Below are 23,181 nucleotides of genomic sequence, written 5' to 3' on the forward strand. Positions count from 1 at the left end.
AGAAAGTTTTACATTCAGTAGCTGAAACGAGAGGAAAAACCCAGAACAGAAGAAAATGTCACACCAGTAAAAACCTCATCATACGTGGACAGTGCATTGAATCCTGCATGAAACGTTGGGAACTCAAAGGCGAACTGATGCTGAAGTTGCAGATCACAAATAGATATATCTATATTCATATATAAATGATTTCTTCTTACTGGTAGTACAATAAATACAACATTAGTAAATGGCTACAATTGACTCTCCGACCATGCCTGACAGCATGTTATTAGTACAACGTTTAAATATAGAAGGATGTCACTAAAGATCCATATAAATAGCAAGAGACGCTTCATAAAACTGTTTTCTCTTGACCTCTTTTTTTTTCTTTCTTTTTTATTTTTATTTTTTTAAACTTCATATAGGCCCCACCCACATTTAGTCTTGCCTCTGATGCATCTCCAATTTGATCGTTGGCCTGGTCCACCCACCCCCGACCCCGACATGACGTACAAAAGCAGTTCACTACACAGCACAGCCACCTCCACCACGACACCACAATGAATGTTGGGTAGCGATGCTATGGATCCAGCAGACGTGACCGACCTCCTTGCTAGAGCTGGAAAATTCTTGTCTATACTTTTGGAAAATATCAAAAATTATTAAATTAAATCATCATTGGAAGACCGGCTCAAAAGGCCTTTGATTTTTCGGAATCAACTCAGAAGTAGAGACAAGTCTGCTGGATCAGCCGCCCCCCTTCCAGCCCCCAAACACCCCCCTACCCATCCACCCCGACGTTCTAACGGGGGTGTTTGAGGGTGTGTTGCCGTAGACAGGAAGGGAGGGGGCGCCGGCATCACGTCACCACGCCACCTGCTTCTCAACTGCAAAGACACACTTTTTTTTTTAACTATTATATTACACACATATAATATATAATACGTCGATATGTACATTAAGTCTTTTTGCAAATCATAAACTTAAAAAAAGTTTACAAAAATAAAATGTTTTACGGTGACCTGTCTTATTGGTCTCTTCTGCTCGGCAAAGGCTTTGTGTTTCAGGGGTCAGAGCCAGTCGGCTCCCCTCCCTGCCCTCGTGGACTACAGGCTCAATGGTTCAGGTCCTGGCCCTCAGAGGGGGCCCCAAAAAAGATCCTTCATCCGTTCCCTATGATCACTCTTGACAGCAGGGCTTCTTCACCAATATGTTCTTTTTTGTTGTTTTATTTATACAGTTGATCTTTTTAAAGCGTCTCTCTGTTTTCGGTGTAGATTTTTTTTCATGGATGTCCATCTGCTCTCATCCCTCTAGACTTTTATTTACTGGAAGAAAAGACATGAGAGGAAACAATTAGTCAGTGCGTTGTTAAGACAGGGATGAAACACATGTTTGAGTTTCAAGATGTACATAATACAGACGACAGAAACAAACCAAATATTTAATTTGCTAAATGTAAGTATTAATTCACTTACATTAACTCAACATCCAAATACACAACAGTTATTAAGTCAAGCATAATGTTTTTGACGACACACTTTTATCCGACATTTAAATAGCAACGAAAGTGTAGATGGAAGAACAAGAAATGGATTCAAAAACTATATTCATTGTAATACCAATCAATACTTGTAAATGATTGATAATTACAAGATATAATTACTAGTTATTATTACTATAATTATAAGATTTATTAGTAAGTAAGTAAGTAAGTAATTTTTATTTGTATAGCGCTTTTCCAGACCAGGGTCACAAAGCGCTTAAACAATCAAAACAATATTCAATAAAGTATATACTTTAAAGATCAAGATAAAACTGATAATACAACAGGTAGTGTTTTATGGATGAGGCCTCATGATGCAAATGATGCTGTCATAATACATTTTGAAAGGCCACTGTACGTGAAAAAAATGCCAAGTTTCACTGAATAAGTAGATCATAGCCAAAGACGATAAAGAAGAGAGCCCCATCTAGTGGTCATTCTGGCGGATGCTGTATCATGAGACCTCATCAACCCATCACTACTTTAGTAGTATTTAATTTTTAATTGTCATTATGGTGGAACAACGACATCAAAGGTGGTTCGGTGGTGACTCTGAAGTAAATCTTTTATTAACGAAAATGCTAAAATAAAGCTTGAATAACATGTTTAAAATCTTGCTCGAATGTCCCTCCCCCCCCAAGTTATGGGAAAGTGTCTTCTCTAAGACCAGAACAGTCATCTTAAGATGACCTTGTTACGCTTTTTTCCCCTTTGTACGTGGATTAAACAGCGTCAGGTAGCAGCAGGAAGCGTGAAGAAGTTTGTCTTTGTCCTGGGAGGCTCGTCTTGACAGAGCCTCTGTAATTCTGGGAGATGCGAAGGAAGGAGGTTTGTGGTGGTGTGTCTGTGTGTGTGTCTGTGTGTGCGTGTGTGTGCATGTGCAGGCGGGGAAGGTTGGATCTTTAGAAGCGAAGAACAAAGGCGACCGACTGTAAATTCTTGTGCTGCTTTGTAGTTGCCGGGTCCTGCCCCTCCGCAGAGAGACAGCACCCGTGCAGCAGAAGCGCCGCTGTGTCGCCAATCACAGCCAATAACTGCAGTCTCTCGTCTGAGGCTTAACAGGCTCACACTCTCGCTGCTTCGTTTTCAGAGCCGGAGCCTCACCGGGGGAAGGAAGTGGAGAACAGCAGGGGTCAAGGGGAAGGATGTAGAGGAGGGTAATGTGAGGCAAAGTATGGACAGTCCCAGTTATGTGTGATGTGAAGTGAACCCCTCCACAGGTGAGATGACCTTAACTCATTTCCAACTGTTTTTACATCCTTGATATCCACAGAATCCATACGAGGATACGCCTCTCTGCACTTGACATGTCCATGTGTCCGAATAGAAGTCGTGGAAGACCTCAAAACAGGATTATTATATATATATATATATATATATTATATCTTGTGTTCATTTTGGGTCAATGTGAACGACCTTTCTGGCATCGGAAAATACTTATGCGGTGTTGAAGGTCATTCACCTTGACCCAAGGACAACACAAGGGATACCACAAACAGTCAGAGTTTTCGGGCCTCTGGGTCACCTTGACCCTGATATGTAATATTAAGAATGTATTTCTTTGGAATTCAAAATATTTTTAAGAAACTTTTATTTGCTCTCCCTTTTTGTTTACTTGCTTAAATTAGTTAAATAATTCATGTTGTTTTAATCAAATCAAAATTTTAATCAAACTCTATTCCCTGTGCGAAATAAATTATTGAAAATAAATGTTTTGTTATTTTGCTCCTCACTTATTTTATCCACACGCTTCTGCTTCTTCGAGAAATCCATCCAGTAAAATTAAGAAACTTAAAAAACAATTGTTTTCTTTGCATAACCATTTGAAATAACTATCACTTAGTATACAACTAAAAAGCAGAGAAGTATTTTTTTTTTTCTACATTTTCTTTGAGTAAAAAAACTCTTAAAGATATACTACAATGGAGGATCACATGATAACTAGAAGGACATGGAAGGGAGGATGAGCGTCATGGTAAAGAAAGACAAACGTAACATGTCTCTTTGAAGACAATGTATATTGACAATTGATGATAAACAGTTTAACATTATATATTTTCTGAATCGAGACAATAGATTAAGTAAATAAGGAAAACAGACATTTCTACAAATATTCATTATAAATTACTAAATTACAAATAACCAGATATATAAGTTCATCATTTACAAAAAAAAAAGAGCAATTGAAAAAAAACAACAACATGCAGAGAAAGCTCTTTAAAACAGACTTATTTTTAAATACAAAACATCAACCTCAAACGATCTGGTCACATGTGAATAATTTAGAGAAAATAAGAGCCAGCACATTTAAAAGACTGCCAACAACACGGAGCACACATTTGTGGTTGAACGGGCGTAAAAACACTCTAGAGATGGCTGACGTGGTCCAACTGCATCTTAACTCTGCTACTGGCTGGAAACGGCTGTGATAAGTTCTGCTACGGCTTTATGAAAAATATCTGGCCTTTAAATTGGCTCCCCTGGGGCTCTTGTGATTGGAGAAGCTGCTCTGTTCATAAGTCTGTTGACTCGAGGGTCTGTCACCCACAATCCCACAGAGGAAAGTCTCGGAGGCTTTCTGCTACACACACTGACTCACAAAGGTCCAGCGTACACACAAAACACCTCTTTACATGTAATGATAGCCACTGGAGGATCTAAGATGTGGAACAAAAAATAGCTCTTCTGAACTTTTTCATCCCTAAATTCTCTCATTTTCAGTTCAGATTTTAGCTTAAAGTTGCCATTAATATCAACAACCAAAGCTCAGGTTGTACTTTTGTACATTTTTACAATAATATAGGTACATTTTAATCACGTTTATTTATTTAAATCGATAATAATTGTATATTTTATATTCTAAAAAACTATATTTGGTTGAACAAAGTTGCCGACTAGGCAATGATTAAACATTTAGCTTCAACCCAAGAAGCCATCAGAGGAGCTAAAAAAGGTCAAATAAAAGCAGTCCGGTGACATGATGGAGTAATTCCAATTTCATGTTTGATTCAAGAGAAATTCCTCCAATGGGACACAGCTGATAAACCTCTTAATTACTGATGTGTGTGTGTGTGTGTGTTAGGGGGGCTTGTATTGACTGTGGTTAAGTGGGCAAAGGAGTAAATGTGCTGGCGTAAACATAAACAGCCCAACAAATCCAGCATTTGTTGTTTGGATTGAAGCCCGTTGTGCCATTTTACAAATGACTGCATAAGAGAGCAAATTTAACTGATGTTTAAAAAGCTGACTCTGCAGCCATGCTTTTTGATAGTTGACCTGTAAACTGCCAAAATAATACTGTGTTAAGTTGGAAAAGAAAAAAAACAACTGATGAGGCTTTCTTGAGATTTTTTGTCATTTGTTTTGTATAGAATATAAGTTGGCAGTTGTTTAAATGTGTCTTTCATTGCTGTCACTGCAGGAGATGAGATAACTTTGGTGCTCAGGAGCAATACAACATTGAAAGGCAAATGGTATTCATTAATATAAAAACAATATAAAATAATACGTCAACAAGCCTGTGAAACACATGTGATACACAGTTAAATCTAAACTACGCAAAATCACAAGCATCATTTTTAAATTGTAATGACAATAAAACTTCAATAAGTCAAGTATGTTTTTTGAAAAAAAAACCCATAATAATAAACCAAGACGCCTCATGATAACAACTCAATGAGACCACGTTCACATATAGGACATATTTATAACACACATTGAAAAATATAAAATGCTGCCTTAACCTGACCCTCAGCTACTAAAACTCATAAAGGAAATACAAATTATTCTCGACATCAATCTCTTTGATATAGCTTTTTTATTTATAGTAAATGTTTATTTATATTAAATGCTTTTTCATCTTTTTTTAATGAAACTCAAGACTAACATAAATCTTTCAAAGTAGTAAAGTGCATGAAACCACAGTACATGAGTTACAGTATTTACATGAGTATAAATAGCATAGATATTCCATCATCACTCAATGTGTATTATACTCTGTGTAGTGTGGAGTTTGTACATACCTGTATAATGTGTCTCTATAAAGAGTTCATGTTCTTATCTGATATATTTTCATGAATACAAATAAAAAAACCCCACTTATTTCATAATCTTATTTTTTAAAAACATGATTAATCAAAGGTTTCCTATGTTGTCTTCTATTACACTCAAGGGTTGAAGCCTTACTTGTTTTGTTTTCACATAAGACGATCATGCAAGATTAGATTAAAGCTCTCTAATTAGTAAACAAAACTAAGAGCACTTAACCTGTTCATTAAAATCCACCTTAATATTTACACCAGCTGGTCGTTCAATTTAAATCATTTAAAAACAGAAACATTCGGAAAAATTGTGGGATATTTTACAATAAATCTTCATAGGCTTTGATAACTCAAGAGTAATGCAACTGCATTACCAAGTTTTGGTAACAAAACATCATTTGTACTTTTGCCGTAATTAATTAATTATTGGGAGGAAGGAAAATGCTGATTTAATTAGATTTAGTCAAAACTTTCTTTTTATAACATATTTAAAAATGTAGGATCACAGACTGTGTACATTGCAATTAATGGAAGTGGAGTGCAGAGAGTTCATTAGTATCCTTAAGAAAGGACTAGATTTGTATGTTTACAAATGTCTTTGAGTTGAGTTTGAGTAGTTTTCATTCAAATAATAAGTGGTAATTACCAAATTCATTCAAGCTTAAAGGCTTTTAATTTGACAGTTTATTTGGACTTCATGTCAGGCATTATTTTGTTATTCCTGCATGTCAATCACCTGAGTAATAAAACACTCTGTGTATGTCATGTCTGTAGTGTGACAAAGTACAGTTGCCTATTTTTGACCTCATGTGGCATCTTTGTAGGTCATTTTTCCTTCACTATCTTTTCTATCAGCCAATTGAGTGCAGTCCTGGTTGTAGGCAAACCTGCAAGACGTGTTAGCAATGACCAAACCAGTTGTAGGTTTACCTCAATTTGGGTCTTTCCAAGAGCATGACAGTCCGTATTTAATTTAGTCAGGTGTGCCTTTTTATTCTATTAATTCCAATTATTTTGCATTAAAGTAACCACTGATCTAAATGGACTTGTTGCCAACAATTTTCACTCTTTCGTGGCTCATGTTTCTGTGCAGATTTGTAGTATTTTTCACAGAAATTAGGCCATACATCAGAAACTCTTGCTCAGAGCTTTGGATCGGTGTCAGTCTTCTTATGATTACATTCTGCAATGAGTTGAAATCTGTACAAACATTTGACAATTAGAGCTCTAGTGTTTCATTATTCAGTGTTTGTTGAGGTCTAACTTTAATTCAAAACTTCCTGTGGCATTTTCCGTACGATAATTTCTATAGTTTGGTTATCGTTAAATATAAGAACATACATTAATGGTAATTATATTTGTTATTGTATAAGTAAGCTTGCATAGGACTCAATGTAAGAACGTCCATGAGGATTGCAAGACGTCATGATGTGGAGGTGCTCGGGGGAGGTAGTGTAAGGACTAGTGCAGTAACCTCAGGTGTTCGGTTTGTTAGAGAATACTTGAGTGGCAGGAGAGATGGCATGTGCACTGTGGTGGAAAACTATTAACAAAACAGGGCCGGTGCTTAGAACCGTCAGCGTAAGAGACGTTTGACCCACACTGATGTCAAACAGGTTTGACATGAAGGAAGTAGCAGTTGTCGGAGGGATTTGCACACCATCCTCCACTACTTGGCTGTGATCAAATTCACCGGGGTGGACAGCCTTGAGAGAGCAACTCGATTTGGTGTGGAAAACATTGAGGGGGTGACTGGAGTGAATATGATTCCGGAGAAGTAAGCAAAAGTGAAAAGTACTAACAGGAAGGTGAACAATGGTAGGGTCGGATTACGCAATATCAGTCTGATCTTCCCAGAATTTGTTGTCACCAACAAATTTACTGGATCGTACCAGATTTTCGAATGTTTTTCATGCCACATCAGCAAGAAAATAATAAAAAGAATGTTACATTCTTCTTGGAGAAGCCAGACATCAAGTCTGGATCCAACAAATATGGTTGAAATTTGTATTCATTTGGATTCCTTCTAGAACAAGGATCCAGGATTTAAATCGTGCCCTTCAAGATATCGACCTGAAGTTTGATGAAGGTAAAAAAAAGACGATTGTTTCTCACTTTGCTAGAAGAATGAAATTGTGCCGCCCTGTTGTAGAGACTTGACACAACAAAAAAACAAGTAGTGAAGAAGCCAGCTATCTGATGACGGGGTATGTTTATGTAAAGTGAAGGGAAATGTGTGTTCGGACGGAGATACAAGATCAGTCCGATCCATATTTGCACTCGCAGGACCAGACAAGCGAGCGGAAAGACGCCCTGCAACACAGACAGTGGCAGCGATTGTGTGTTTGGGTGAGTTTAGTTGGTCTGGTATATCTTCAAATGAGATCAGTGCTTATTGACTGAACTCTCTTATCTCTAATCTGAGGCGTAAATTGCCTCGGATACTGCTTCTCTTCACACTCCTTTTCTTCCTGGGCTACTGATTCCCCGTCTTTACGATCCCATCAGACGCAGCAGGCACAGATGCTATTTACTGGTGAGAGAGATGGTATGTGTGTTTTTGTGTATATGGGACTGTGAGTGGAGGAGAGGAAATTGGCTGGGGACCATTAGGGAGAGTTCTCGGCTTTTCTTTTTGCCGTGTCTGAAAGAGCCGGGCAAGTGTGTACAATGAGGCTTGATCATTAGTATGCAGATCTGGCTGTAGCGCCGGTTCTTAGAGAGACGGAATTGAAGTACGAGTCAGTAAAGAAAAAGTAATCAAACACATTTATCTTATGAATGTTGTTTCAAAGTTAAGACAAAGATAGTTTCGTGTGTGTACAATTGGAACAGCTGATGTTTATGTATCTTGGGTATCTGAGGGTGTGATCTTGGACGACACCTTCTTAGTTCGGTGGTTATGATGATATAGAAAAAATTCAAATCAGTTTCTCAAAGTCCAGGTTTTCCTTTTAACTCTGTATTTTGGGGTAGATTGTTTTAGTTCATTCGAGGTAAACCCTGGTCTCCTTGCTACTCTCTTGCTGCTCTCTCCTGTGCTACCACAGGGCATTTGCTTATTGCGGGTACAAGGCTAACACTGAATAATGTCACAACTAGAGAGCGACTTTGGCAAAAGAGCTCTGATGACAAATTGTTTTTGTAACTGTGTGACTCACCAGGATTATATATTTTCAACTCACTACTCAAGTGCTCAGTTGAGTGAGTAAAGGTGGATTTGTATCTTGAGTTGTTTACATTTAAATGGTGGGAAGACCAAGTTTCACACTGCTGCACAAGCGATATATTTTTTAAATCTTTGAGTAGATATTTCATATTAATCTTTAATTATATAACAGATATCCACGTCTCTTTGGCACAGTAAAGAGTTTGTTCATTTCAACTGGGTTGGATAATTGTGACCAATCACAGGCCCTGCTCATTGAAGGGGTGTGGTTATGGGATGGCACAATAAAGAGGGAACACATAGAAAACTTGTTTGTATATTAAACATTTCTGTTGCCAAATTTTGTGTCCAGAATCCATCATGTACAGTGTGACTGTAGTAAATACATGTATACAGTTTAACACAAACTAAACTACATTTTAAAACTATTGTGCGTGACTTGTAATACGGACTCTGACGGGGAAATAACATCAAGTGATCTCTGACATACTCCAGTTCCCTTTTGCCAGTTACAGGTTTGCATATATCCTTGGCCTCTTGGAAAATCTCAATTTGGTCATCATGGATTTGTGATCAGGCAAGATACCTCTATATGATGCCTTCTACGTCTTTTGCAAATAATAACACCAGAGTATGCTTATGTAGCATTCTCAAAATATCAACTACATGGTTGACGTAGTCAAACAAAATCTTTCTCTAAAAATACATTTAAAACTTAAAATTCCTTAAAATTCCTCCAACAGTGAAATTTATTTGTGTTACAGATACTTATCTTTGAGTGTATTATCCTTTTTTTTTTGTTTGTTTGTAAAATACTTTTTTCTTTACACATACAAAATGTCACATTAATTTATTAATTGCATATTTTTAACCAACTGGAGTTTAAGCAGCGATGTAATTGCATGGGTCAAAAGAGTTCATGATAGGTAAGAAAAAACATTTAATAATTTAAAGACGATGTGAAAACAGCAAATTAAAAACATATATAATAGTTTTTTGTAGTTATCCTCATCAACAAGATTCATTCTTATCTATTTTTTTCTTTTTGCATGATTTAATTAACATTTTTGCAGTGTTTATAAAATCTATTTTTGGAAACCCAAACCTCACACATATAAATGTAACCTTCAACCGTCTGCCTTTCAGCCTGCCTTGCAATGGCGGTAAAACATGATCATGTCGTGAAGCAAAGATCATTTTCCACCATCTGTGCAATATCTCCGTTTTTTTGCACATGCAGGAAATGTGGGATTATTGCTTAGTATGTGCAGGACACGAGAAGACGTGAAACGGTGAGAAATGTGCAGAAATAATGTTGTTTTCTCCTTTAAAGCCATTGAGCAGTAATGGGATATCTCCTGCCTGTGGCACTGCGCCAACAATCAATTGGCTCCAACGCCGCTGCTGCCCATTCCCCAATGGCGGCCATAGCTCTTTCTCCACACCCCACTATACATCACTTCCTCCTGCGCTAACATTTAGTAATAGATCACACTCTTCCTCCTCACCACTGGGCTTTCATTATGCATCACTTCCTGCTAGGCGTTTTTGTCGCCATCTCACCTTCTTTGGGCTAAACATTTCTGAGTCCCATTAAGTTGGGCTGAGACTCAGCTCCGCTCGTTGACTCACTTATTGCGGCTCTCTTTCTCTCGGGGTGCAAATGGCTGCATCATTTACTTAATAAATCCAATGTGAATTTTGCTGAACATTACTGCTCTTAATGCATACGAGCCAAATGACTAATTGGGACAATAAAGGTCGGGAATTAGATGGAATTAAAAGCAGCAGCGAGGCAACCCCAGAGGAGCTGAGGCAAGACATCAGAGACGAAGAAAGAGATACAATAGAAGTTTTTTTCTCTCCCAGAACAGACATTTCAGAGCGTATACAATCAGATTAACACAAGTGTTTTTTGCAAAATAAATACATTACATCCATAGAAGACGACATATACACTTTGAGGAACTGGCATTTTGGGGTTACATTTGCCACCTGGAAGCATTTTTACTTTCACTGTTCCATGGAGAAGGTGGAGATTTAGTGATTTCATTAGTTGTTTTTTTGATTGTTTATTTGCCTGATTTGTTGCGGAACGTGTCTCCCTCTTTTCTAGTAGGGAGTGAAGCGACTGCACCCTCCTCTGTAAAGGCTAGCCTGCAACATCAAAGATGAAAAAGCTCCAATCAGTTTCCAAAAGTGAAGCTATTATTGAATATATTCATAAGACCTCCTCTCTTTTATCCCGAAAAATTCCTCCTTTTTTCCTTTGGTCCATTTGTCAATTGGATTTTTTGATAGATTCTCTATATGTGGAATTCTTAAACTATTTTTTTTAACTTTCTGCTGTAATTAAAATCTAAATAAATAAAAGTTAGGTGAATATTTTGGTCAAACATAAAAACGTAGACTGATGATGCACCCAATACATTTACAGGCACATAGATCAATAAGCTCACTAGGGAAGGACAAGAAGGTTCAGTGAACCTTCATCATTGAAGCTTACAAATCAAGTCACTATTATTTTATCAAGAATAAAAAAATGTGGGATACTTTACTTTAAGAGGAAGAAAAATCCAGTTGTGCCAGATGTTTGATGGCCTTAAAATATGTCCACAAAAATATAATTAGTCTCAAAATAATTCTTCCTCTAAAAATATCTTTTGGTAAATATAAGCATAAATAGTTGAGGATTCTTATTGGATTGTCAGTGCCAGTATTTAGAAAAAGGGAGGAGTAATTTGAAGACAAAAGAGGAGAAAGTATAAGGAGGAAAACACAGGCCACTGGTTTAATTAAGTAAATGAAGAGGAAATAATGGTCGTAATTAATGAAGGCTTTTAGCTAGCAGCTGCACTAAGGGAGTAAGCGAGACATTGGGGGGCACGTGGGCTTTTTCGATTTCCATCACTACACGCGTGTCAGCACTCGGCATCAATCCTAATTTTATCAGGGTCCAAAATGCTGCAGAGAGCAGCAGAAGTTCCAAATCTCCCTCCTTCACTTTCTTTTTCCATAGTTTTCTTCCTTCGCTCTAATTCTCACGAGGTGCGTCAATGTTGTGGGGTTTTTTTTGTTGGACACTCATTTTCATCTTTGATGTTAGCTGCAAAGCTAGCTAAAAACAAACATTAACCATTCGACTGTCTCCCCGACCGGTATGAATTTGAAAGGGAAGTGGATTCACTCCGTAAGCAGTCTCGAGATTTCTCGGCGCCAATCAATTTGGACGGGGAGAGCAATCAAACAATGTCCTTTTTTCATTTACTGAAGTGGCAATTCTCGCTGAGCGGTATGATGCATGAAGGGCAGAACACAGGAACACGTGGTCAAGACTTGAGTTCACTTTGAATCAAACACCAATACAACTACATATACACTCAGTCTCTTTTGTATAAGAAGACAGAATGATAGACAAGAGTATTTAGAAACATTTATTTGGTCTTAAAGGTCTCCGTGAGTATGAGTGAATGCTCATGTGACCTTTGACATGTGTATTTTGCCCTTTTCACTGCATGTAATGTGACATGTCATCAAAAGGAATAATGTGAAAAAAGCCTTGTTTCACTCACCATGGTGCCAACGCTGTATGTGGCCGCAGGTCCAATCGTGTGGTGATATGGGTCTGCTGTTGCATAGACTCTGCCGTAACTGGAATGAAAGAAGCCGCTATCATAACTATATCAAAGTCACATGTTTCCACACACACACACACACACACATATATATATGTTCTATGCATTTATCACTGTGACAGCATGGCTCGGGGAATAGGGAAAAAAAACGTTTTGTAATTGAATAATACCCACTTTGGATCCGTGAACTAATTGAATAATGATTTCACCAAACAGCTAATAACATAAAGTTAGGTCTGAATCCAGCGCCCGAGTAATTTAAAGGCTCCCTTGATATATGCATGTTTCAGGTGAGTAAGACTTATAATTATCTGGTAATATTTATGGCTCGCCCTGAGCAACCAAATGTATGTTGTGGATTATCATTCAGGAAAAAAAAGTTATTTTGGTCATTTATTTACGGTAATTAGATAAATGGATGATATATAGATACACAACTTTATTAGCTGCCAAATAGACAAAGCAAAAGTGCTGAAAATTCACAATGCACACATCATTTAAACAGAACGTTTGAACAGGTTTTCTTTGGCCAAATAAATAAAATGCCTGAATAAATGATAATAAATGCAACATATTCTCACTGAAAGTGCATGTATCCATGAACACATATTGATGAGCATGTACATCTACATATACATCTTCTACAATAAACAATGATTCTTACACAGTAAATTATTCAGACTGAAAAAATAAAAGTGGACTTTGTCGATCAATGGTTTTAGTACTTTTTAGTACTTTTTTTTAAGTACTTTTTTCCTTTTGTGTCATTTTCCTGTGATTTTCTATATTTCAGATATACTTGTGTTCTGATCCTTGGATTAATCTCTTTTTACCAGCATCAGTTGTTTCCCTCGGAATTAAATTGCACATGTTAATTAGAGAGACAGAGACTTATTTTGAGTGCCCGTAACGTTGTTATTTTTATTTGCTGGTCATGCGATTTGATTTTGTTGTTTTATGTAAAGGTCGGTTCGTGAAAATAATGCCAACATTAGACTGGTCTTAGATGCAACAATAGTTGGGGAGCCCCCCATTGGAATGGGAATGGGAATCCAATTTTAGCCGATAGGTTTAGAGCACAAAGCTATAGATAGATTTTTTTTTTTTCAGAATAACAATACAACTCTTTTCAATATTTAGGTGAGTCAAACAAATGAGAACATTTACAGAAATTAGAGAAATTACATAATTCAATAACAATATGGAATGGGATTTAAATGAATAGCCTAAAGAAGATTGGAAGCTTATGGAGAATGCATCACAAAATGCCACTCAGCCATAACACAATGATGGTGTTGGTAGGAGAATGTTAAGTAATACATAATTTAAAAAGAAAACCCAAAAGTAACTTAAAAGTACTATTGGCCTTAAATCCACAAATGATCAACTGAAAATACAACAAAAAGTCTTCAAAAATATATACTTTAAAGTCTCTAATGGGGATATAAATTACTTTACCTGGAGAGTTTTTGATTTAATATGATATATTATTCATTTGGTTGTCAATTTTGTTGTCGATGACTTTTCAAACCACCGACCCTTTGAACGCTTCCAACAGGTTTCCCTCCGCGGGACCGTTTATTTTACGAGGAAATAGATTCTTATTCTGACATTCTGACTTGTTGTCGAAACATAAAAGTATATGGATTGTTCGAAGCTGCACAAATCAAAGCAGAATTTAATCAGATGAGAAATTGTTAATTATGTTAACGCATAAACCCTCCGGATGCTCAGGCTCGTAATGAATAGCGAGAGCAGAACTCGCCACATTGTGTATTCCTGAGACACGAGAGGCACCGGGTCGTCGATTTTAACTGTGGTCCGGAGCAAGATCTATAATCATTTCCTACTTGCACTCACTAACAGAAAGCTCACGGGATGAGAATGCAGTCGGCCTCTCCCAATAAATTTACATTGTAAAGGTGAAAGGATGTAATTGGAATGATTTGTTTTAACATTTTCAATTTATGAGAAAAAGCAGACGAGTGTTTGAAGGATTGTAATAAAACTAATGTCAGCCAGGAAAGGGGGGGAGATAAGGGAATAGCAATAGGGTGGTAGGCAGATAGCAATAAGATTGTGAACAAAGGGAACATTTTGAGAAATCATCCCCGGGGGCAAAAAAATCAGAGACAGTAGGTGTGTGTGTGTGTGTGAGGACATATTAGTTTGTAAAGTTAAAAAAAAAAGGATTTCAAAGAAGGATGGTTGAAACAGGGGTTTTCTCTGAAGGTGTCCCTGATTCTTTCTTCACCTCCATCTCCACCGCATGTCATCAACTCCCCCTGAATTCCTCCGTGTGTGCGTCTGTCTCCGGCGACTTATTCCAGACTCTTCACCAGCACTGAGTTGGAACTAATCCTTTTCCCCCCCAACACCGGTTTCTTTTCTTATTCCTCCCTTTTTTCACCGAAGCAACCAGGCGGCTTTATTTAGCATCCATTCTACTGTTGTGTTCGGGTCTGGCTAAACAGTGAAGCAACGCCAACACGCTGGTCTGAAAGGCCAAGATAAATGTGTTCTGTAAACTGCTGTGGTGGACAGTATGGTGTGAAAAATGATCAAGAGCAAAATAAAGGAAGGACAGGGAGGGCAAAAATAAGTGCCAAAATCAAGCCAATCAAGAGGCGGAGTTCAGGTTAGTCTAGTCGACTATGCTCAACCATAAAAGTAAATAAGTAAAAAACTAGTTTTTATGAGCCAAGCTGTTTTTTAAACCAGACTGTTAATATGTTTTCAATATCATAATATTCTGTATTTTTGGCAGGTGACCCAGAGGTCGTTCACCTTGACCCAGAGATAACACAAGGGATACCTCAAACACATTTTTTTTCGACCACCGGGTCACCTTGTCCCAGTGGCCACACTGTTGTTTTTAATTATTTGGCACCAGAATTCACAACTAAAAACGATATAAACTAAATTATTGTGTTCAATAAAATGAAGTAGTATAGATTGTATTATATGTAATTGTGCCATTTTACTTGTAAAAACTCGCAAACCAAAAATTGTGTATGTTCCGAAGGGTACAATTGTCACTTACACACTTTAATCTTCAAAAATAAAAAAAAAGTGAATATGTAAACACATCTGGCCAGTCTAGTTTTTAGTATATTGTTTTTTGTAGATTTTGTCTTCAGGTTTAACATAAAAACGTCTATAGTTTTGTTCATACTCAGATACACATAGTCTGAGAAATAATAGCTCGAACAAATTTCATTGGATTTCATCTTTATTAATATTTTAAACCCTGAGAAAAGTGTTAGTGGTCTTTTTGAACAGTTATGTGATTTGTTTTAAGAAGGAACTTGAGCAGGATATTATATTTTCTAGGTTTTGCAACAACAGACTGCCTGGATAAAATGACCGATGGTCAGATGTACATCATATACATGAAGGAAGCCATATAGTTAAACTAGTTTAGCGATCAAAATGAAGCATCTAACGGATAAGACTGGATTCTGCCACCATGCCAGTATAGAGAACAAATTCATCTTGTAATCTGCTCGAGAAATTCAACCAACCATGAGTCACTTAAAGGATCCTATAGGGGTTAATTCAAGTAAGATTAGTCTCCATGGTTGACGCTGGCTGCCATTATCTTCTTCCGACAGAGTCTGCAAATATGGGAGCAGATCAAACTCTCCGCTCACAGTCGTCAGTAAAAACTTTCTTTTATCACCCAAAAAAACATCACCCCCTCGTCTCCTGCACTTCCTGGTATTCTTTTAAATCAAAGATACTTAAAAAATAGAACAAAACCAGCTTGAAAGGATTGATCCAAGTGAGAAGAGAGGGGTAAAATACACCTCCGCCTGTGAGCATAAGTGATGTGAGGGAAGTGTGAGGGGTAAAAAAAAAAAGAAATGGGGAGAGTTAAATAAGTCTTGTTGAGAGAGCCGTGCCCCTCTCACCTGCTTCGCTCTCCTCTGCTCGGTTCATAATTCTCCCGAGCCGCCACTTCTCCACCCACCGCTCCTCGCCTCTGATGAATCTTACATTATCAGAGGCCTACAGGCTCCTGCTGTGGCCGTTCCTTATCTGGGCTGACATGCTCTATCTCCCTAAGATTAGCTCCCCGAGCACCGCGCTGCACACACACACACACACACACCGACACACACACTATCTCATGGCTTAGTTCAGGTTTTTCCGGTATCACCGGGCCGGCTCAATGTTTACCGCGGTAGATCACAAACCTAAGCCGCACTGATTCACACGATCGGATCAGAACCTGCCGGCGGCTCCGGCGCTGACAGTAAACAGATTTCAGGAAAATTGAGTCATCATTCTTGCAGGATAGTGACAAGACGGGGAAGTTTTGAATATCTGGAGCCCGATGTAACCGGCCAGCAGATATGGAAGTCTAGACCGCAAAGCTGGATTAACAACGGTTGCAAATACTGGATTTGGAATGGAATAAACCGACCCTAATTTAGCGTCACAATATTGAACTATTCTTCATGTTGTGGTTGTAAAAAACATTTTCATCAAAGAATGAATAAATGCATTTTATTTTGGACTATGTATAAAATAAAAATATTAAATTATTTATTATTTATTTATAATATAAAGTAATTCAGATATATATAAAGCAAAATAAAATGTAGGAAGAAGGAAAAAATTGTTTTCCTTTAAAATGTTGCAAATTGACACGTTTGTACACAGATATCCATAAACATACATAATATATATGCAACAGTTTATTTTCTGAGCTGTCTCGCCTGCAGATTATACAAAACTCTGCAGCGAGGATTCTGAGACGTCTAGTAGAAGAACTCACATTTCTCCGAGCCTTAAAACTCTTCATTGGCTTCCGGTTTCCTTCAGGATCAACTTTAAAATTCTGGTTCTTACTTTCAGATCTATTCCTGGTCAGGCTCCTCCTTACATCACTGATCTGATCCAGCCTTACACCCCAGCTCAGGCTCTTAGGTCTGTGGATCAGAATCTACTGATGGTTCCTCACACACAGTTCAGGACCAGAGGAGAGAAATCCTTCTAGACTGTTGCTCCTAAGCTTTGGAACGATCTTCCTCTCTCTTTGCACTTTATGGAGTCTACTGACTCCTTCAAGAAACATCTTTAGACCTTTTTATTTGTGCAGACTTTCCCCTGATTTTCTGGGACTCCTGTGTTTGTTTTATGTATCTTGGCCTTTTATAGTATATATTTTAACCCGTGTATTGTTTTTGATTCTTAAATTGCTTTGTGACCCTGGTCTAGAAAGGCGCTTTACAAATAACCTTTACTTTACTTACTTTACTTGCATATATACTGCAAGATTATTTTTTTCTCCTTATCCTCAGTCTTCAAACTTCCTCTTCCAAATACTTATTTAGACATATTCTTTTGTAACTTTTTAAAAACTTTCTGTCTCTAGACTGTTGCAGAAAGGCACTCCAGCGCTCGATATGTACATGTTTTTGATATTTATCTCAGTCTTCGTCCTTTTAAAGTTGAACTCTTCCCTTTAGATTTAATCCCTGTCCCTTACCATAAATATTCCCCTACGTCTTTATTAGCATTTTCTTTTCTTGTTTTGCACATTTTATGCCTTTTTTTTTAAACTTTACCATAAATTTCAACAAGTGATTTTATAAATAGGATCTTTCTTAATCCCCCCCCCCCCCAAAAAAATAAAACTAAATATTTTTTTTCTGTCTCTTGAGGAAGTTAATAGTTCCAAACTTTAAAATGTTTTGGACATTTTGGAGTTAAGTACACACCATTATTTTATTCATGGACTACTTCCTGTCAGTGACTACTTAATGGGATTTTCCCTCAATGGGAAATTAATTTAAAAAACCCAGGAAAGAAGAAAAACATTCCCCTGAAGTGGCAGAGAAATGAACTGTACCTGTCACTGTAGGCAGCAGCAGCAGTTGCAGTCGGCTGGGCATATCTGTACGCTGCATATCCTCCCTGAAGAGACAAACAAAGTTGACAGGAATCGGAAACACAACATTATGAAGTAATGCTCAAATTAGGTTGAGGCTCTGTGAACAAAATGGGTTGAAACTCAATACTTACATATATTTCTGCACCATAAAACCCGTCCTGGTAGACAACCCTGTAAAATAAAGCATGTTTAAATTAGACAGGAGTTTTTATTTATTAAACATATCATCTGCTGAGGCGGGTCGGTGTCATTAAGAGGTGTTAATTAAACTGATCGATCCTTAATTCGTCTCGCGACGGACTTCCACCCCTCCTTGTCCCATATGCCTCCCCTCTCCTCCACTTTCACTGAACCCAAACAAGCTCTCTTTTCTTTCTCTCCCTCATTCTCTTTCAACAGCCTCTGTGTCTCGGGCTCTGCCTGAATTGGGATCGTCGGGGTGTGGAGGGCGGGTCATAGCAGTCTATTCACAGCTGAATAAAGAATGACACTTCAGAAAAAAGAGAGACAAATTTGGCCATTCTGGAATCAAAGAGCAATTTTCCGCTCTATTAGAAGGTGGCCTTTTTGTTTTCCACTCACCATTCTTCTATCGCAGAACGGTGTGTATATGTGTGTGTGTGTGTGTGTGTATAAATCCTGGCTAGTCTAAGAGTGTGTTTTTGTGAATTAGATTTGTTCAGCCCAGTGTTTTGGTCCTGTAGGTCTGTCATACACTGTTTATTTGATTAGGTCTGAGCTGTGTATGAACACTGGTGTGTCCGTGCTCGGGTGTCACTCACGCTCCGTAGGCTGGGATAGGTGGGGGAGGAGGTGCAGCACGGAACGTGTTGTAGACGGCTCGCCCCCGCCCTCTCAAGTGGGCCCCTCTGTAGGCGACCGCGGCCCCTGTGCTCGGGTACGGGAACCCTGTCACTGACGGAGGGAGACAGATTACAAACATATCCAAATGATAGACACAACTTTTAGAATCACTGAGATACATTTGTGGATGTATTATTGGTAAAACCCAACTCTGAACTTGTATTTTCTCCTTGGAACGATGGATATCAACATGTCCCAAGTGGTCGATCTCTTTGGACAGCAACTTCTTTACACAGAACCTCTATCGTTTGTTGTTTTAAAAGTTACTTTTAAATGTGTGGGCCATGCAAACTTGTTTCCTCCTTTGGCTCATGGAGAAATATAGAATTTTATTGACCTTGAAGCACATTCACTAAAAATAAGAGCATCTGCGTTGAAGGTGCTGATCTTTAGAAGGTCTACCTCAGATTCAAACCTTCTGGGCTCATCAAATTTTTTTTTGCAATTTTTCGACGGACTGATCTTTAAGTAAAGATGGCCACTTATTTATCTTTACTTATTTGATTGGGTCTTCCTATAACAGGAATGATAAGGATGTCTAACAGGGCTGTATCAACTTGACAACTAATGCTCCCAAACCCATTAATAAGGAAAGAAATCCCCTAAGTGACCATGAAAAGACGCATCTGTGAAGTAAAACCATGTCAAGTGACTTTATTCTTAAGAAGGCAAAGGTCAGCATAGCAGTAATCAGAGAAAAAGGTGTCTACTTTGAAAAAAACTACAACACAAGTTTTCAGTCATTTCACATTTTTTTCCGTTATGTTTAGTATAACTATTTTCCTTTACTGTATAGCATTCAATTACTTTCATGATTATGCAAGTATTTGTAGAGACAAATGCCGCTTGACTTGAAACCCAAACATACACATGGACAGAAATAACAGGAATGATCAGGGATGTGTTGGTTGGACAGACATTTCCAATTTAATTCTCTCCTTCCTAACACCCTTTTTCCAAAGTGGCTACATGAACGGTATCTGCTGTTTGTTAGTTCTGCAATCTCTGAATTATAAAATTAAATGAATGTTTACCAGATGTTTTGAGACTTAAAACTAACAAAACAACTTATTTATAACCAGCTTTCACAGTTTAAGACTTGCAAATTTAATCCAAGACATTACAACGGCAATGAAGACCTTGTTTTTAAACGTGTGTCTTCAAAGCGTTTTTTACGACTTCTAAAGGATCTGCAGGAACTCCCGATGGATGGTCTGCACATACAAAGTTTCAGTTCCAAACATTCGTTCTAGTCGATGATGCAAAAGTGGATCTGTGACTTTCCACAGCTGCAGAGAGAAACACAACAGCATGCAGGACTTGAGGTGTCCAGAGACCAAACGTTCTATCTCTCCTCTTCTATCCATCTGTCTCCTTCCCTCTCTGCAGGGTGATGGAGAGCCTGTGCACTCTGCTGTTTCTGCCGCTGCCTCCTCTAACTAGTCCAACCACAGCATTAATATGCCACGCAGCCTGCAAACAGTCCATTGGTGATATATTTTGGGCAAAAGATCAATTTCCCCGCGCTGCCCCCACCTTCCATCCCTCTCTTAATACCCAACATCCATATATTCCGACCTGCCCATGTGTGTGTGTGTGTGTGTCAAGGGAGGTGTGCGTGTGCTTATGCATGAGCGTGAATGAGGACATGTGTATGTGCATGTTGTTTGTGGTGTGACGTATATGAATGTAATCTGACGATGAGCTATGGCTTGTGCATGCTACAGTGGTGCTGTAATAACCCATGAATCATGGCGGAGCTCCTCGCTGACAGGCAGCAGGCCCATAAAATAAACAAACAACAACATCCACTGACACACACATGCGTAACGCACTACACAAAGCAGCTCTTGAGGCTTCTCACACACACACACACATCAGGTGATACATGTGGTGTGTGATAACAGCTGCACTCACCGGTGATAAGAACAAATGCACAGATATGAAAGTGTATTTCTTTAAGTGACTTTCAGATTTGATATTGAGTAAATGTGTGATTATCTTTCAAGTGGGCTTTTAGCGAGCGTCGTCGACTTGAGATATAAATTCCACACAACCCTGGTGTGGGGACTCACAGAGGAGCAGGTAAATCTTTACATAAGAAAAATGTTCACACACTCTTTTGAAGCTCTGATGAAGTCAGTACAATTATCACCACTTATTTATATATAGATTGATATTTCAGTTGAGAACCTTATCAAGGAAAATGATCCCAAAAACAACCAGTTCACCAGTCCAACCTGGCTGCAAAAATCTAAATTTGAGTGTACTTTTTTTTCACATCAAACTGAATTTGAGCTTTATAACAAATTGTACACCTTTTATTTTATTTATTTTTGACCTGATTTTGCTTTTAAAACCAAACCTGAAAGAGTTAATTTAATGTCGGTTACATTCCTGAAGTTATTTTCCAAATTCTGGTAAATATTTACTTTCAGTATATTTAACACTTTCAAGTAAAGGATCTTAATCAGGGGTTGAAATCTAAAATCCTCAGGGGCCAAATTATATTCCACAGGAGAAAAGAGCGGAAATGAAGAATGTAATAAACAAAGCAAGTTAAAGAAAAAAAGATCAACAAAAAATAAAAACAAATATGGCAATCAATTATGTACAAACCTTTCATAAAAAATAAACTGATATAAAATAACTATTTTTTTATTCATATTATCTCAATATTTATTCGAATTATCCTGAGGTGCAACAAATATATATATATAAAAAAAAGTCCAGAATAAAGAACTTTTTATTGAGAGTTAATACAATAAAGAATACAAAACAAAATGTTAGAAACACTTTCTACATTCTCTGACCTCTTTAGGGCCGCATAAATACAGTCAGAGGGCCAAATGTGGTCCCCTGGCCGCAATTCCTGGTCTTAAATGTATTTTGTATTTTACATTTTCTCTCAGTTTTACTTAAGTTAAATGATTTTTTTTTTTTTACATTTGTTCCTTTTTTCCCCTCATATCAATACTAAACCTACTAAATTGTATCAATAAGTTTTAGTAGGTGAATAAAGGTCACATAGATATTTCAAAGATGTTGAGTTTTACTTAAACCAGTTAAAAATGTAACCAGGGAAGACGTATTAAGAAAAAAACAATGTACAACCTTTACGCAATATCCCCTACGTATTCACCGTTCTGTGCAGGTAGAGAAGGTTGTCATTTATTCCATGAAAGAATGTGGTTGAAATCCCTTCTGAGATTTATAAAAAGCTGAATTTAAACCTTTGGTGTCAGGAGATTACCAAGGAAATGTACAAGCTCTTATCACAAAAACACAATTTGAGCTCAAGTACAAAAAGGAAGTTTCTGGCTGCTACCTCGCTCAAGCAGTAATTTGTATCTCCGGCAGAGATGTAGAAAAGATTACACTCTCGGGAGAACCACAGAGCAATATATGGCAGAATGCAGTAAATGCCACTTTAATGACATGTGCTTCCCAAGTATTCACTTATATTCAGGACACGTAAACCTGCGCAATAATGAAAATTCAACAAAAAAAACCCAATAAATCTGGTGAGATGATATTCGGTTTTCATATGCAATTCATGAGCCAAAACACATGTTCATGTTGCAGTCTGAGCTGGAATAACAGGTGTAAGCATGAGCTTCAACCGACCCATAAACATGCCAGACGGGTTGACTTACGGCGCGGGGTCATCAGATGACAGTTACTGTTGGCTGGCCTTGGACCAATGACAGAGCACGGATATAAAAAAGCCGGTGTCTGTCTAATGCCATCCTTTTAACTTGCAAATTTCCTGCAATATGTAAAACATTGCCGAGACGCCTGCCTTGTTACTTCCCTGCACGATTTTTGCATTTTAATCTTATTTGTTGTGTTATTGAGAGCCGCGCTGCCAAGCCCCGCGTACGATGACACACATCTTAATAGCGCACACTCTCATACATTTGCTCTCTTTTGCATACACTCAGTGTAGGACACAGTCAATCAATCAGTATTACATTTCCCTCATTGTCCTTCATGGCTGTGCAGGCCTTCTTCCCTTACCTGAACATTCATGTGCACACACA

General features: G+C 37.9%; 1 protein-coding gene across 4 annotated transcripts in view; it reads right to left on the reverse strand.

The window, feature by feature from the left end:
- Window positions 1-801: 801 nt before the first annotated feature.
- rbfox3a (RNA binding fox-1 homolog 3a) overlaps window positions 802-23,181 on the reverse strand; it is a 458,688-nt gene continuing 436,308 nt past the window's right edge. For 3 of the 4 annotated variants that reach the window (XM_087794608.1, XM_087794611.1, XM_087794609.1), the window contains 5 exons: window positions 19,057-19,189; window positions 18,406-18,445; window positions 18,233-18,297; window positions 12,310-12,388; window positions 9,919-10,894 (listed from right to left, as the gene is read on the reverse strand). In XM_087794608.1, the coding sequence (XP_087650734.1) occupies window positions 10,850-10,894; window positions 12,310-12,388; window positions 18,233-18,297; window positions 18,406-18,445; window positions 19,057-19,189 (362 nt within the window). In that variant the 3' untranslated portion in view covers window positions 9,919-10,849. Of the gene's footprint in view, window positions 1,311-9,918; window positions 10,895-12,309; window positions 12,389-18,232; window positions 18,298-18,405; window positions 18,446-19,056; window positions 19,190-23,181 lie in introns of those variants that run through there. The other variant, XM_087794610.1, reaches the window with a different exon arrangement.

The sequence above is a fragment of the Callionymus lyra genome, chromosome 6, assembly GCF_982586985.1.
Source record: "Callionymus lyra chromosome 6, fCalLyr1.hap1.1, whole genome shotgun sequence".
NCBI lineage: Eukaryota > Metazoa > Chordata > Actinopteri > Syngnathiformes > Callionymidae > Callionymus > Callionymus lyra.